Here is a 17,887-nt window from a genome sequence, read left to right on the forward strand (position 1 = left end):
TGTTGCAAAGTGCAGGTGTTGCAAACAACTGACCCCCGCGGCTGCGACGCTCGTCCCCACTGCTTGGAGACACCTCACTGCATTTAAACCACAGGACCGGTGACCATGACAACAATAACATAATTAGATTAAACACAAGTTATGAATCCATGGCTATAACACATGCAATGTGAAGTTCACTAAGAAAGTATCCACAATGGAAGGCACATTCTGGCAAAAATCTGAAAAATGGCAACTGTGTGGTGTTTGCTATTGACAATGAAACCTTTAAATTACAATAGAAAAATAAACTGCGAGTACAATAAATAAGACCATTTATCCTGCTATTTACAGTACTTACACCAGGTTAATTTATACTATGGAAAAAGATTCTTAAAAACATTCAGTCATTAAAGAACATACACCAGCAGAGTGGTGTAAACACAGATAGGTATTGTTAATCACACTTTTAAAGCATCCCACACCCAATGGATGGCTGCAGATCTAGTCCACTGTTATAGGCAGACTGCGGCCAGAGGACGGTGAACATTTACCACAGTAGCCTCCACACATTCCTGAAATTGTGCTGCCATCCTGCGGACACAAGAGGAATAACATGAGCTCCGTGAAATTATGCTGCTTCAGGGATTCAATTTTACTTTAAGAAAATAAGAGGAAAAACTTTAGTTAAATATAGCTTGACAGAAGCTAAATGTAAAATAATACTTCATCAGGACTACTGCTACTTATGAGTAGCCTGACAGTTTTACCAGTTTAAAACTTGTTTGTCATCAGGTTGTTTTGGTGTCTTTGAAATTAGCTTTTTCCTTTTCAAAAGGCAAACAAAGACTGAAGCCCACCAAGCAGGCTGTCATCAAGTAGGGATTGAATTAATCACCCTCAGCAACAAGCAAAACATACAAACTAATTAATCACGAGCACTTCACTAGCATCATTTGCATGTAACATAATCGCTGTTTCATACAAACATTTCAAACCGAAAAGGAAATTGCATCAGACAAGTACGCTAAAATCATTATCCCACGACATGAAAGCCGCAGTGTGCAGTAAATGTTTTGTCTGATCTTCTCTGGAGTGCTGTCTCCATCCCACTGTCACAACCGGGCTTTATTTAAACTGCCTGGAGTGCCCGAAGTGGGCCAGCTGGGTTTGGATACTGTGAACACTTTTTGGCATCTCCGCTGCACTCATTTTACCTTGCCAAAAAGCACTCTCCGGCTGGATCTCCATTTCAAAAGTGAAGAGTGGGCTGGGGTGGGGGTGGTGGCATGGGGAGGCACTTGAGAGAGCAGCTGACCAATAAAGGCCCTTTCTCTGCTAGTTTATGAGGAGAAACATCGAACCCACTTGGGCGATGCCCACTTCTGAAGTCCAGAGGACACGAAGAAGATGACGGAGGGATGAAGTATAAGAAGTAACAGGACTGAAAAGATCTGATCATCTCATCATCATTGAACAGGGATGAACTCTTTACTCTCATATTTTCCTCCTTCTGTCATATAAAGTATTTGCAAAATATATAAATGGGATTTTTGTATTTAATGTTTGTGATTGTGTGAGTTTTCCTTTTTCCTTGAACACAGTGGACATGTATGTGAGTTACCTGGGATTTTTGTATATTAGCAACTGCATAGTTTCCCTGGGAGACCCATGAGGTATCCTCCGCCACCTTGAAACCTGTTCCTGACAGGTTGATCCCAAACCGGCCCTAATAGAAGAGAGAGGGAGAGAACAATTTAAAGATTTAGAAGTATTTAAAAACACATTCAAAATGGCTTAATCTTGCCATGTGCTTTGATACAGATACTTTTCAGACTCTAATTTCCAATGTGAAACAGAAATACTATGAAGTATTCAACCATTTCCACCCTGCAGGTCCCTTTGAAAACCACAACTGGTGCCATTTTTCAAAGGCGACCAAGTACTTCTACTTATAGGGTGGTCGTTGAGACTTTTCAGAACAGGTTCAATAACATCAGTGTTCCCTGACTCATTGTTATGAAGCTGATATTTACTTACTAATTTACAGTTTTGATTAGGCTGAATAAAAATGACAGTTTTTTGCTGAAGGATATCAATATTCTTATTTCAAAGTTCTCGTAAAACTCTCATTTTCCAGCTGTTACCAACTGAATTTAACACAACCATATAAACCATCTGACCTAAGCAGCAGCAGTGATGTTACGATTCAAACAACGCAGAAGACTAGCCTCGTTATAAATTGCTAACTTTTTTTGGAAGCTTTCAAAGAACATGTTCCAAATTTATAGGAGTGGCATGAATGATAACAGCATTTTATCCAAACTAGATGTTTTGACATGTCATAGCAGGAAAAGCAAAAGGATAATTAATAACTCTGAAAAAGACCACATTCCTGTCTAGTTCCTTTTCAGGGCTCTAGTTTTATGGCTTATTTGACACTGGAAGGAACTGAGCCATCATTGATGTTATTTGCTGTACTTTTCCTGTTATGAAAAGTAAAATAATTCTCAGAACTGTTTTCATTCTCACCTGTGGGCAGCGGGCGGCACTGTAGCAGTCTCCAGCTGTAGCAAATGGAACGCTCTTGCCTTCACGGGTGAAAGCAAACTGCCAGTCTGTAGCTAAATATCAAGATAAAGCAACAAGCTAATCACTTAGAATGTGGCAAATATTCTTGAGAATTTCTGTCCTGAAATTTGTTCCTATATGTCCTCAGATGAACCTTCATAATGATAGCTTGCATCTGCCATGCTATTTACCAATAAATCCAGCCTTCGTTTTAGGGTCAGCCAAATGGCAATATCAGTGTAATCCCATCTAGTTAGAGCAGTTTCATTTAATCCCCTCAAGCCTTGTAATTGTATGTTTGCTTAAATGAACCTTAAAGACATCTTGAGTCCATTAACCCTGGTGAGCATGGACATAATTAAATAGTAAAGGAAGTTCTCATTTGAGAGTAATGTAGAGTTAACGTTGGCACAGGATGCCAGTGCGTGTGTGTGTCATCAGGGTCAGTGAGAGTGTGGGCAACTCACTGATGATGTTCATCTTGCTGAGGTCCAAGCGCACTTTGGAGAAGGTGGTGATGCCGGCAGCAGCGTAGTCTCTGCGACAGTCACAGTCTTCTCTTCTGGAGCCATTGGCAGGACACTGGGTGGGGTCATTGAGCCTGGAAAACATGCAAACAAACAAACACACACACACACACACACACACACACACACACACACACACACACACACACACACACACACACACACACACACACACACACACACACACACACACACACACACACACACACACACACACACACCAAAGATACCTTGGCTCAACTTTACACTTCCAAGGAATTTCTTCATTTACAAAGACAAAAAAAAAAAAACGCTGCCAAGAGTCAGCTGGATTTTTTGTAATAAAACCAGCTGTTATCCAGTTGGCTGTTTACCTGAAGCCAAAGATCTCTGAAAAATTCTCCCCTTCGCTGGTCGTCAAGGTGATGTACTCCTGTGGAGTCTCTGTCTGCATTCCTGCACAGTAGACCTGCAGAAAATAAAAGGGCAAAGGAGCAGTAAGAGGGGAAGTAGAGGAAGGAGACCATGCAGAGGAGGAGTGGGGAAGCAAAGGGGTGATGGAAAGGTAGAAAAAAGATGGCAGAGGAGGTGCAGAAAAGGAAAGAAAAGAGGAAAGAAAGGATAGAAAAGGAAAGAAAAATAATGGTGCAATGAAGGAAAAACTAAAACAGAAGATGGTGCGATCGCAATTACAAGCTAAAAAAAAAAAACCCACAGAAACCAAATACATCCAATCCCTAAAAAAGACCTTTTTGAAGACCAAAGAATTTATCTGAATGTGTGTTCTGAAATGTGCTGCATCTGTTTGCAACCTTGTACACTGAGCCGCAGTGCCAAAAGTATGCCTAAACACTTGCTAGTAGAGATGGATTCGAAGCACTTTGTTCAGTAATGTAGGTGCATACACAGAGAAACGTGTAAACAGTGAGCAAAATATTCTGTTAGTGTTTAAGTCACTTGAAATGTCAAGAGGGAAACCTACTTTTCAAGTGTCTTCTCCCTGTTATGGCTTCACAAACTGTGCTTTCTGTACTTGCAAGGTAAGAAGACGATACTATCTTACCTTGAATGCTTTTCCTTGAATACTGAGGATGTGTTCGCTGTCTGGGACGGGGCCGTTCGTGTTCCGGACGTCAAGACAGCTAGAAGGCAAATGGCCTTGAGGCACAAAAGAAATAAGTGACTATTCAGTAGTGTATTATTCAAAGATTTAACACGGGACAGGCACTCGGGCTGTATATACAGATGTGCACACATGCACGCACAAATTTCAGCAGTTAAGTCAAGTGTGGCAAATCACTTCATCGAATCAAAGAAAATGAAAAGCCACTCAGTCTTTGATGTCCTACGGTACCGCAGGGAAGTAAATACACTGCACAGTCAATCTTTGATGTTTGCCTCAGATCATAAATAATTCACGAAAGCCCAAATCTCTGAGATGACCGGGTCATGTTGAGCCATACCTAATACTGGAATTTTAGATGCTTTCATTTGGCTTTTATCTAACTCCCGGTAGCCTTGACCTTTGTAAAGAGAACAAGCGTTTTCTTGCAAGCACTCACAGCTCGGATTTCTGCAGATTTTTCTGGCCTCTGGCACTGTGTCTCCAGAACACCGATTGCTTTCCTGACCATCTGCCGACATGCACCGCATCGTCCTCTCCATCACTCCATCTCCACAGCTTGCTGAACACTGAAGGGGAGAAAAGAACCACAACAGTGTGATAGTAGCACTTGTAGATGACAGTCTGTCAGCAGTTTTTTATCTCCAAATTGTCAAAAAAAGAAAATAAAAAAAAGCTGTTTAGCCTTTGGCTTTGGCACAGGAAGAAGACAAAGGTACAATAGTTTTAACACAATCAGACAAATGTGGCCTCATTTTGGTAAAATACAACTGTTAAACCTCATGTATGAAAATGAGATGATCCATACTCCAAAAATTGTAGCACTTAATGTTCACTAATTCAATGCATTGTACAGGTGGAAGTTTGGGGAATAATAAAACATTGTTTAATCTTTTAATTAGCTGTAAAAAACTGGGGGAAACTAAGACAACAAACATGCATGTCCCATCTTGACAAAATACTGATAAATGACTGGACAACATGTAGGAGCACAGATTTGGCTCACCGGTCCCCAGATTCCAACCCTCCACTCCTGCGTTGGCAGGCACAGGTCCAGATTACAAGGTATGTAGCTCTCAGGGGGGGTCCCAGGGCAGTTGGACAAAGACTGATGGCCGTACTCATAGTTGTCATTCTCTACATGCACCTCGCTGCAGGAGATTAGACGCTGGCGGTAGCCCTGGCCACAGCTGGCTGAGCACTGGAGGAGAGAATAAATCGGCAGCATGAAATAACAACAGTGGACCTCACTGGAAACACGGGCAATTTCTGTCATTTCTGCATCACTGGATTTAAAGATCGTGATTTACATGAATGGCCACTAAAGCCGTAAAGTATCGCCTGTTGGAACCAAACACACTTTTTTATTAAGACTACATACTGTATTGTAGATGGCTCACAGGTTGTCTGCTCGTTTCTCACCTGAGTCCATTCCCCTGTGATCCAGATGGATTCACAAGCATGGGAGTTGCAGCTCTCTATTTCTGGTGGTCTGATCTGGTTCACACAGTACATCTCATGGACCTCCTGCTGGTTGTGGTCCACACACTGCAAGGCTCGCCGGCGGTGGCCCGATCTGCACGACTTACTGCACTGTAGGGGAGGCCAGACAGAGAATGGTGATTTAAAGTGATGCTGACTCAAATATGAGAAACACTGAGACATACCAAACTTACATAGATGCAACATAATTGCCATTTAAAAGGATTTGTTTATCACTGGTCAGTAAATTAAAGGTATTAATGCACTTCAGCAATAAGAAGGGAGAATAATCAAGCAGTACTTTTGCCACACTGGACTATGGAGCAAAATGTCAAAACAGTAGATAATAAATAAGAGGGAAGCAATGTGTTGTTGAAAGAAAGAACCTGAGCTGAGGACATGGCCAAGTCCTGAGAAGAGGTTACACAACTTGTAACTCCTAAAACTGTTTACACCACATCCAAACATTGTGTTTGATGAAAGGTCTAACCTGAAATTCAATAGAAGTGACTGACTTTAGTTTAGAAGGCTGGAGATAGACATATATGTTAGAGGGTAAAATAATCCAATAGTAATTGCAGAAATATGGGTTCAGACTGTCATTGAACTATGTCAGATTCATTTTAAACCCAAAGGTTGAAATAACAACAGGATGAAAGCCAGTTAGCCGAATCTTTCTCACTATTTTCTCAGCCAACCAGTGGTTCTATAAAAGTGGTATCCTTAGTTCAAAGCCATAGAACCACCGTAACAATGTCTTATTACATCCAGGCTTGTGTGGTAACTCAAATACAAGTACAAGTATACAACGTACAAGACATACAAGTCTCTAAAAGTCATAATCCAAACACTTTACATTTCAGTGAAGGCTCAGAGTGGTTTCCACTTGCGTCAGAGACACTCACTGGTGGACACTGTGGTGTTACGACTACAGCTCCAGCTGGCCTTCATCAAAGTTTAATATGTTGAAAACTGTCAAACAACTGAGGAACCTGGAACTCCTGTATGAGTTGTGTTGTGCTGACTGGTACAATAGTTTTTGTTTGTTTTGGTGAAACTGGTGGTGGACACGATGAAATATTCCATTTTCACATGTAGCTCGGATCTATAGGAACTAGATACATTTGCAAAAGAAATAATGTTGGTGTAAGACGTAACTACCTGATTTGTGGCATCAATGTAAGTGCATAAAACACATGGCCATGTTAACCCTTGCCAGTTAAACTGTTTTAATTACATCCAGCTGTTAATTGGGACACTAAAGCAGGGACCTCCAAACACTTCTCTAGACTAATTAGACTCTCCTTTCAGAAAGGCATTTGTTGCTGCTCACTGACCCAGATTCAACATCACATTAAGACAGTATAGAAGAAACTCCTGCAGCTACGTGCTCTAATAACCAGAAAGTATCTGTAGCCTCCAGCCTCCAGGAACAGTAAATGCAACAATGGCTGAAACTCTTGACAAAACAGATGGAAAACAAGAGTTAACTTTGGTGTTGCTTTCCACCACTGGAGACAGCTCGTAAAATAATGAAGTTTGATACTAAACTAACATTGTACAATTGTACAACATTAGTGACCGTGTTAGGTTTGTTTTTTAGCTGTCTGTTAATATGCAGTTTAGACCATATAGAATAGCTGCATGTAACGCGCTGGAGCTCATCATTGCGCTATCTACCAAACTGCGGTAATTTATTGTAGCAAACAAACCAGAGGTGCTGACCTTAGGCGAACAATTCAAAACAGATCTTGATTGCAGCTAATGACAACAAAAACAAAAAATATTACAAATGTCGTCAATAACTAACTTTAGGCTTAACCGATCACCATAATGCTGCTGGAGCGAACCAAAATGATGCATCAATACGTTTTTACTTCAAGTAAGGAAATAAAAGGTTCACAGTGCTCTTGATCTAGCTAAACTGTAGGCCTATTTATGTTTTTTTTGAGTGCTTGAAAATCCAATAATCTTTAAATTAAATTATTCAAGAGAGCCAATAAAAACAAACGGAAAAGTTGTTATATTGACATTTAAAGCGTATCGATTGATCCACGTTGGCAACTAGAAGGCTCTTTTCGAATGCTACTGTTTCCCCTGTTGAAGTTACAGCATCATGTTTTAATACAAACTCAGCACTTCCTGTGGGCTTTTATTGTAAAATATTTGCAGGAACGTGTTGTGTAGTAATCCAGAACAAATGTTCAAAATAGACATTGTTTACTTTATTAAATTAAAGCGATTAAAAAGTCAAGGCTACTTCACTGACAAATGTATGTAAACTTTCCTCCACAGTGGTTACACAGTCTTACAAACAAGCCACAACTATGTGTGCGGTTGTTTGCGTGTCACAGATGTGCTCCACTCCTTTATAAAATGGTACTACACACCTGATGATTGCCATTTTTAACTGAGCCCCACTACTAGGTCTGCACACTCTAACAATCTTTTCTATCTTTTAAACAAAAAAGCAAACTACTAAACTCAAGGCAGAATGAAAATATTCAATATTGAACCAAAGTACCGAAACTCTGAGTGCAGACTGACACTACAGACTCACAGTTGCCTCTTAACATACAAAGTGGTGTTACAAGAGGGGTCTTAAATCTCACATTATGCACCTTTAGCTCTGGCTTCACTTGCTTTAAGTTGCAACATATAGGCTAGTGTGCTCATAAATGTTTTGGATAATGAACAATTATACCACACAGGTGTGAATTTTCCAACATTTCAACCAGACTCATCCAGATTCTAATGTCAGGAAGTAGGCTTCGGCTTGATTGGGGGGGGGGGGAAGGCATCATCTGATTTTCATCAGAGGCGTGCAGCCCCCCCACACCCCTCCCATCCCGCGCCCTGCTTACAGACAGCAGCGCCTCCGACGGAAACAGCGACTCTCATACTTCACCAGATATGACAGAGCAAATTTATCCACGGCCGAGTGAGGCAGACAGAGCACACAAAAAAACTACTTGTCTCAGCACACACGTTGCAGTGTTTATCCGTGCAGGCAGACAGAGCCTCCTCGGGCTTACCGTCTGCCAGTCCCCTTCTCTCCACCGGTAACGGGAGGGACAGTCAGCGAGCCGGCAGCTCTGGCTGGACGCCGGGCGGGAGCGCTGAGGACAGCCGGTCCCCTGCGGGCTCCGTCGGTCTCCAACCTGGCAGAACACCTCCCGTCGCTGGACGCCGTCGCCGCATGATGCTGAACACTGAAAGCAGGGCAGGTAAGAGCTTTGAAAAGTCCACTCAAACTTTATTACTCCGTTTATTGTTTTACTTTGTGTCTAACACTGTAACAAAGAAGCGTAGTGAGTTTAATGACCTTAATCTTTTAACTATTTTATTTTTATGTGGGCTACTTGACAAAAACTAATACCTGTTCCATTCTATTCTATTATAATTCATACTGGCCTCTGAGTTGTATTTTAGAGGTCACTTTGTCCCCCTTTGTCTTTGATTTTTTTTTTGACTTATCATTGATTATTTGAATATATAGTCAATCGCTACTAAATAAAATGTTTATAAAATAAGTGTTTTTTTTTTCATTTAACTGACAAAAGAATGATGTCTATTGGCATTTCATTTGTTTGTTTTTTAATGTATAACTTTAGGGTAACTGCAACCAGGTCTCACTGTTCATATTTTAGCTGTATGGTTCATATTTAATAACGGTTTTACAGAGATGTGAAGAAATTGAAGTTGGAGCCTGGAAAAGCAGCCGGTTTGTCAGTCTGTTTCTACTTTACTACAGAAATGTTTGAAATGAAAGCATGTCTTTTATGCTGTAATCCAGAACACATTTCTACGGAGAACCAAAAGAAAGAGCGAGGGCTGAAGAATGTGTTTTATAATCTGTCAGGTCTATTCAGGCCGTTAACCCATGACTGAAACAATCACACGAAATAACGCACATAATTTTACTGATTCAGCTTTAAGCTTTGTATTTGATGCTTTTTGAGGTGATATTTTACAATCATGTTTGACTTGTCTTCTTTCAAACAGATACTGTTACCTCAAAATAAACTCACACTGCACTGATGTTAATGTAAGGCTGTTGGATTGCATGAAATAATCACACATTATTCATATACAAATGAGGTGAAGGAGGGATTTTTGTGGTGCATTGTGATAAAAAAAATAAGACGGATTAATTATTTTTTTCTGTGTCCTGGAGTTTCTACATGAATCCATAAAAACACATGATCTGCAACATTTGACATTTCCATTTCCATTCATATGTAACCTGAAGCTGTTGAACCCCTCAGGCAGCCTGATGCATCATGCTGTACTTGACTAAGAGCCTCGTGTTGAGTATGTTTTTACTCGTGGCATGCGTCCTTCTCCACAGCTGTTTAGAGTCGACACACATCCTCTCTGACGTATATGGAGCATAGATGTGTCTCTGTGCTTGGATCGGTGGGATGAGATAAAAAAAAAAAGAAGAGAGCAAGAGACAGACACCAGGAGGAAAAGAAAAAAAGAGAGAAGCACAAGGCAGGTTGTCCAGCAGCCCAGGTGCACTTTGTGAGTACGTCTGGCATGATGACGTGAGAGAATTGCCTCTGGTAGCGCATTCACAGAAGATGGCCAACATGTGGTTCCCATTGGAGGCAAAAGACAGAGACAAAAAAAACAGAAGATAGTGTGGTTGGAAGAAAAAGTGATCAATTAGGAAAGGCAACAATGAGGGAGAGGATAAAAGAGACAAAGAGGAGAGGAAGGTGAGGGCCAGAGGAAGAGAGATGAGAGGGGTTGATTTATTCTGGAGGAGCAGGGTGCACATTCCTCCTGCTGTCCCACTTACTGTACTGTGTTACAGCTCCGGCATACACCAACTCTGTTTTTTGCTGCCTCAAGCCAGAGCTGCAACGCCGTCAAACCGCCATGTGTTGTGTAAAAGCACCGTGCCTTAGTTAGTGGAGTGGCATGGTGCATAAACACAGTGAGGTTCAGCTGCACATTTTTCACACATATGGAGTCATTTGGCAACAAGCTGGTAAGCATTAAAGTGGAATGAGAGAAAAGAAGCCAACATGTCTGGCAGCGTGAGAACAATCAAAAACAAAACATGAAGGAGTGTTTTATGGCAGGGCCACAGGGTCCTACCTCTCCCCAGATGCCAGTCTTCCACTTGGGGCATCGTCCACCTCGGCAGCGCCTCTGCCTGCTGGGTTTGGGGGACAGGTGCTGGCAGTTTTCCTCCGTGACAGGACGGCCGGACCCGGTCACGCAGCTCACATTACGGGATTTGACACCTCTCCCACAGGAGGCTGAGCACTGCAAGATGGAAAGAAGGCGGTAAAGAGAAGATATAAAGTTATGTTTTGTGTTAAAAAGTCTCAACCGATGAAATTCAGATGTGTTTGTTTCTTTTTTTTAAAGGAGGAGGGTTAATTTGTTCAATCTTATGATGAACTGGTTGATCTTTTATTGACTCAAAAGAAACAAATGAGACCCAGTTACATGTGGGTAGATTGTCCAATAGGAAAGCGTTCCCAGTCACCCCGGCAGCAGTTTGTTTCACCTCCGGGTTCACCGAGTTACTGGAAGTCTAACTCGGTTTGACAGGCGCGCACACACACACACACACACACACACACACACACACACACACACACACACACACACACACACACACACACACACACACACACACACACACACAGCGGCGTTACATGAGGGAGTGGAGCAGGGCTGGACTGTGCTCGGATAATCAAAGGGGGCGTTGCATGTGGGGATGGATGGGAAGCGACAAGCTCAGAGTTGAACGAGTACATGGCCCAGCGTGTGGTTCTGTCCTGACCAGCAAGGGACTGTACTGGACAGGAACACGCCGTGACCTCTCACCTCATTCAGGGAGGAGGAAATGTAGGAGGGCTCATGAAATGAGGGTCTACGAAAATGCTTATTACCCTTTATTAATACAGGCAAACCTCAATCCCAGTTGAATCTGTAATGTACTAGATTTATTGCAATTGTGTTGTCTGTAGAGTGTTGACTGAATTATTAAATCAATAAAGACAAAGATTAAGTTTTGCTATTTCCTCATGACATAAAGAATATCAGCATTGTGTGATTGTTTTGAGGATGTTGTGCTTAAAGTTGAATAAAAATGACACTGACTTTGTGTGTGCTTTGTGTGTTTCTTCTTGGAAATGCACTCATGATCACATATGGGTGACTTTATGGTTTTTATAATAGGTAACTGGGGTACCACTGACTGTACCAACAGAAACAGTATTTTTAATGTAATTGGCTGACATGAATGCAATAAACAATTGTTTTAGGTGCACTGTGAAGTAAGTGGGTAATTACAGGGGGAATTGGGCTTTCCAGTAAAAGGTTCAGATCATTAAAGTAGACATTTACAGTCCAAGGCATTCTTCCACACATATTTACAAGGGCTTTTGTGCTGGTGCACTCTGCTGAGATGCCCTCAGAACACCTTGGGATTTGGTACAAACGGGTCAAATAAAGATAACAATGCTGGGTTCATTAACTTTACCCACAAGTTATTTTACTTTATCCATTACACTAACACAAATCCTTAAACATTTCTACTTTGTCACATAATAAAAATGGAAAATAATTTTATTTAGGTAAGAGTAATGCTGCTTGCAAATTTTCACAAAGCCAATAAGAAATCTGATCTATTTGAACTGACACCTAAACAGTTCAAAGGATGTTTGCCATCTTTGGCGTTTCAGACAAACATCCATCCACAGAAGCAATGCTTTGGTCTGCACTATATGGAGTGACGCCCCTCCCCCCCCCCCTCCCTCCAATGTCAGCGCAGTGTTTGGGAATTCTATTGAACACAATTTTTGTTTTGTTTTTTAAACCTAGATCACAGGCAATTTCCCAGAAGTCTGCCTGTGCTGATGGGATGACCTGAGAAGGGGCCCCTACGCAGATCAAACGTGACCCTTGACCCGCCAATACACCACTGCATTGTCTTGCTGACGCCTCCTCTTATTCGAGTTACTGTCAGCGGCCCCCACAATGGTACGCTGTCACCAACCAGCTTTAGACCACAGCAGAGGGGCCTGACGGAAAGGGGCAAAGGGTCCTAGCAACCTCATAGCCGAACACACGTCACCAAGCATCCAAGAAAAAGCCTGGGTATGCATTAAGAGTGAATGAGCATAGTAAATGCATTAGGAAGTATACTGAGGCACTGTCACACAGGACAAAGATTTACCTTGATGGAGACGGCTTTGAACTGACACGGACGGTAAAAACATGGGTTGCTGAAAGAGGTCAACAGAGGCCCTGACTGCGTAAAATAACAGGGATATTGTTCGGTGACTTGTCTGCTTTCATTCAGGGAAAACACCCCACTGAATAGACGAGCAGGGAGGCAGCTTGCTTTATGCTACATAAATCTTTTAGCCACAGCCAAAGGTAAAGTACTATATGATACAGTCCACATCCGTATCCACAAACACACTAATTACCATGAAGCTTGAGTGATGCGGAGTTAAGCATTTCAATGCAGGGCTTAGCAGCAGGAGTACGATGTTGCAAGCAACAAGGCTATTAGCATTAATGAATGTTGTTAAAAGCCGGTACTTGGAGTGGTTATCTCTGTCTCTGCCTTTTTTTTAACCAAACAGTGGCGTGCAAGCTTAAGTTTCCCCTTCCCTTAATTCACAGTGACCTCGGCTGGGTCGCTGCATCAAAACAATGCTTTGATTGAGTAAGAATGAAAAAAAGCCTTTGATAGTACCTCTACTTCACTTTAATCGTAACCTTTTCTGGAAATGAACAGAAATCCAACAAATCCATAAAAAAAATTAAATATTGACATAACATTATAATGAATGAACAATAAATACAAGTAATTACATAAATATACAGAAATCTTCTTGAAACATAGACTAATACTGCCATTTGTGAATAAGAGACATACATTATACTTATTTCAAGAGCCTGTTGATATGGTGGTTGTGCTACACTGCTATTTGCACAGAGGTTGACCACAAGGAGTCAAATTGCTAAGACTGAAATATGAAACTAAACAGGAATACTAGGATAATTCACTATTATGTGTTAATATTGTGTTCTACTGATTGACTGATTCAACCTAGATTTGATTTGTACGCTGCCTTACAGTCACACATGGGAGTCATTACAAGCAATAGTTCTCATTAGTAAATGATGTGTGGTATAAAATATATTCACTGCTGTGTTAACAGGCCCTTAAAATAAGGTGTGATGTCAGTACATACATTTATGACCAGGAGGAGTCAACTGGGTGGGCTGCAGGCAAAAGTTGCCCCTAACCACAGATTCTGGATCAGTTGTAAGCATTACAAGGTGGGAGATGACACACACACACGCCCCTCAGATCTGTGTTTAGGGCCATCAACTGCACTGGGTAGCCTAAACAACTCATGCTTAATCTTAGCCAGCCAAAATCCCTCCAGTGCAAGGGAGAGAAAGATACGGCAGGGGGGCAATCATAACAGAGACTGAGGTAGACACATTAGGTTGGCTCAGAGTGAGAGCTCTGGATACAAAACACCATTAACTTCCCCTGTGGTCACAGGTATCACATGTACGACAATTTACAGCCCCATTCTCTTAAAGGTTAAGCAAGTTGTTTGATGGACAATCAAAGACAGTTCAACATTGTTTCATCAAATCTGTGATACACTTTGCATTTAGCTGATCGACCTGACCAGTGCACAAACTGCTCATGGAAAGAAATAAAAAAAAAAAAAAAAAAAGTACAGAAGAGGCAGCATCAGTTAACAATGTGCCACAATAAACACCTAACCAACCAAAAATGTGATGTTTAATATGTATATCTTCTATCTCTCTTGTTTGGCCAAAGCACCACTGTAGTGTATGTTGTAATTGTTTAATGGCTAGTTGAGTTGTGTTTTGTTTTAAGTGAGGTATTGTTGAGCATAGCATAGCATATTTAGCAACTCCTAGTACTTACTGTACAAAGCAAACATTAACTAACACAATATAAATACACTCATATCAAGCACCTTTGAAGCACAGAGCTTTCAAACTATTGTTTTGGCCACACTAAGGAAAATTGGGGTCCAAACTCTCCGCCAAACTGGAATAAAATGGCTATTAGTTCTAACTACCACAAACTCAGTGAGACACTTCATTTCACAGTGTTAGTATAGCTGCTGTTTGTTGGTGTTTACGGGTGATACTGGACGTTTCAGGCACTTTTGAGTTAACATATGTTTGTTGCTCCGGTGCCTATGACATTATGGGGCAACACCACGGTTTAATGGCAGGTGCTAAATACATAAACTGTAAAATAAAGTGTCTCCATAAGATTAGTAACTTCTCTAAAAACCACATGTGCCTTGAGACAAATTGAATTCTTGATACAATAGCCATTTCAAAGATATAGTACAAAGATGTAGTACACAGCCCAGATACAGTCCTATGGAAGTCGGTGCTTTAAATGTTCAAAACAGAACCTCGACTATAGTGTGTTGCACCGCATATTTGGAGATTATGGGCTATTCTTTGGATAATAAAAGAACAAGGTATCATATTGTATATTCCTGATATACAAAAACATTCATCAGTATTTGTATATGAACAATGATTGGCTAAATGTGCGAATACAAAGAGCTAAGACACAAAATAAATGACTTTTTTTTTTTTTTTAAAGTTAATGCTATATACAAGAGATAAAAAGGAAAAAAAATATCTTAATAAATTATCTTTAAAAACAATATTTTACAAAACTAACTTTGATTGTGATACAAAGTGATCCTGAATTTTTTTCAAAAACTAACACAAGGCTCAACAACAGTTTGATGGTAACTAGGACTGACAAAATATAATATTCTTATGGTTACAGCTGTCACTGAAGTATTTTGTGATGTTGTACTTTTTTTTTTTTGTTGGCATATTGCAAGTGAGTGTGTCTTTGCCATTCAAGTGCAACAGAAATTAACTTTCCGAATGTCTTGAGGAAACGTTGACTGATCGCAGGCACCAGAGAGGGAGCAGGAAATGGAGGGGGTTAAAGGTAAAAGTAAAGCAGCAGGAGTGTAATACCTCCACTGCTAAAAGCACCATAGTCATCCTGCCCCTTTAGAACATTTGTAAAAGCATTAAGACTACAGGTATTTGAAAATAAGTGAGGTTGAAAAACAAGGTATAGAGTATTTTTTATGAGCGTACCGAGCTCCATGGGTCTGTGCTCCAGTGCGGGCTAGACGGGCACGGCTGAGTATTGCACTGCTCGCGATCTGGCGGCTTGTCGTGGATCTCGCAGCTTAGATCGTTGAAACGCTCGCCGTTTGGACGCTGACACACCACCAGCCTTGTCTTTATTCCACCGCCACATGGCTTAGTGCACTGAAGACAGCAGGAGAGAAGATGTTGTGTTTTACAGAAGAGTATGAGGAAAAGGGTTTCAAGTTTGTAGAAAATACTGGTGGAATTTTTTCTGTGAAAATAGACAATATCTAAGGAATTTTCAATGATAATCCCAGAGTTTGGAGTTTTCTTTCTAAGCGAGACCAGTATCTGCCAAAGAGACTGCAGTAGAGCCACAACAAGGTGACATGGTGTCTCTCTTACCTCTCCCCAGTTGCCATAGATCCACTGTGGACACGGCCCTGACTCACAGGATCGTTGCTCGTTGGGTCGGCTGCGATCCTCACAGCTGTTGGCAGGGTAGCCGTTCTCATCCTGGCACACTACTACACGCCGCTGGAAGCCACCTGCACATGTGCTGGAGCACTAGAGACAAAAGAGTGCACACTGTCAAAAGAAAAGCTCCCAAACAAATGCTCGGTATGTATTTGCAAATATATGTATACATATATATATACACACATATATATATATATATATATATATATATATATAAATATATTTACATTTCATTTGGAAACAGACAGTAGTTCATCATATTTGGTTCAATGCATACAATATGCATTTTAAAAGGAAAGTTCACCAGTTTTTATGTGTATGTCAGTCAATGTAAGCAATTTATTTGGTGTCTCTGGGAAGCAGCTGCTACATTTTAAGTTTATTTTAACACCAGCAACATCCTATGATGAGTACAGTGATGTCGTTGTTGGCCTGAAGAAATACAGGCTAATTGAACTGTCTGAGTAGCCAGGGGGCGCTCTAGATGCTTCTCAACAACAACATAAAACCTTGTTGTCTTTACTTTTACTGCATCTCATTACATTTCTTCCAGAAAAAATGGCATCCTAAAATATGAGCGCAGTCGTGATAGACGGCAACATGTTGTGTTGTTGGGTTTACAATAGCTGCCAACATTAGAGTATATGATCAATACTGGTAGCTTCCTGATGAAAAATAACCTTTCCTGTATTTAGCTTTCTGTAAACAATTACATCTGGCTGCCACAAGGAGAGAGGGAACCTAAAGGTCTGGGGGTTAGGTGTCAGGGGCTCGCATGCAGTCCATCCTGGCACATGTGGGCAATGCTGGCATGACTCAGGAAGCAAGAAAACAGAGGAAAACCTCAGCTTTCCCAGTCAATAGAGCACACGCTGAGGTGTGTAGAGCTTCAATTGACTACATTTATTATCAACACTGAGTGAACATCCACAGAGAAAGCTGAGTTTTACAGTTAATGGATCTATGTGTTCTGTGAGGTATATACAGTATCATATACACACAAAGCCTCCATACAAATTCAGACAATACTGAGAGACGTTTTACATCAAACTACTGAACATTCGCAGTGCTATATTAAAGTCCATATTCTCAGGCCAGAGGAAGGAAGAGTCACCAGAAATAGCTTTAACCACTTCCCAGAATTATTCAAAGGCCAAAGTTATTTTTGTTCTGAGGTTGTCACTTATCCAGATTTAAAAAGAAAACAGTTCAACAATACAGAGAAAGAAATCCATGGGGTGGGGTTGGCTGTAACATCCAAATGGCTAAAGTCTCATCTTAAGAGTGCCTGGCTAGTGGAACCAAGTCTCACTTAATCAAGGTCTGTATCAGGCTACAAAAAAAATTGCACTAAGAACATACAGATTCACAGTCTGTTAGAAGAAATAGCTGAATTTTCTATTTAAATTTAGTATTTAAACTATGCTACAACAAGATGAATGCAAAGAATACTGGTTATCATGAGCAGAAATTAAGTTCGGACACCTTAAAAGAACAGTATGACATTTTTAGAACTATGCTTACTTGCTCTCTTGTGGTGAGACAAATAAGGATTTATTCATCCGTATGTCTGCAT

At 40.9% G+C, this 17,887-nt stretch overlaps 1 protein-coding gene across 1 annotated transcript in view; it reads right to left on the reverse strand.

The window, feature by feature from the left end:
* Positions 1 to 483: 483 nt before the first annotated feature.
* adamts9 (ADAM metallopeptidase with thrombospondin type 1 motif, 9) overlaps positions 484 to 17,887 on the reverse strand; it is a 42,720-nt gene continuing 25,316 nt past the window's right edge. The window contains exons 27-39 of the mRNA XM_069712675.1: positions 16,237 to 16,398; positions 15,835 to 16,011; positions 10,771 to 10,941; positions 8,697 to 8,873; positions 5,602 to 5,772; positions 5,186 to 5,380; positions 4,619 to 4,748; positions 4,120 to 4,214; positions 3,431 to 3,525; positions 3,018 to 3,151; positions 2,512 to 2,603; positions 1,604 to 1,708; positions 484 to 573 (exon numbers count right to left, since the gene is read on the reverse strand). Coding sequence (XP_069568776.1) covers positions 484 to 573; positions 1,604 to 1,708; positions 2,512 to 2,603; positions 3,018 to 3,151; positions 3,431 to 3,525; positions 4,120 to 4,214; positions 4,619 to 4,748; positions 5,186 to 5,380; positions 5,602 to 5,772; positions 8,697 to 8,873; positions 10,771 to 10,941; positions 15,835 to 16,011; positions 16,237 to 16,398 — 1,794 coding nt within the window. The remainder of the gene's footprint in view (positions 574 to 1,603; positions 1,709 to 2,511; positions 2,604 to 3,017; positions 3,152 to 3,430; positions 3,526 to 4,119; positions 4,215 to 4,618; positions 4,749 to 5,185; positions 5,381 to 5,601; positions 5,773 to 8,696; positions 8,874 to 10,770; positions 10,942 to 15,834; positions 16,012 to 16,236; positions 16,399 to 17,887) is intronic.

The sequence above is a fragment of the Brachyistius frenatus genome, unplaced genomic scaffold (genome assembly GCF_029030835.1).
Source record: "Brachyistius frenatus isolate BFR_SWC_R1_liver_20210118 unplaced genomic scaffold, ASM2903083v1 Contig_4, whole genome shotgun sequence".
Classification (NCBI taxonomy): Eukaryota; Metazoa; Chordata; class Actinopteri; family Embiotocidae; genus Brachyistius; species Brachyistius frenatus.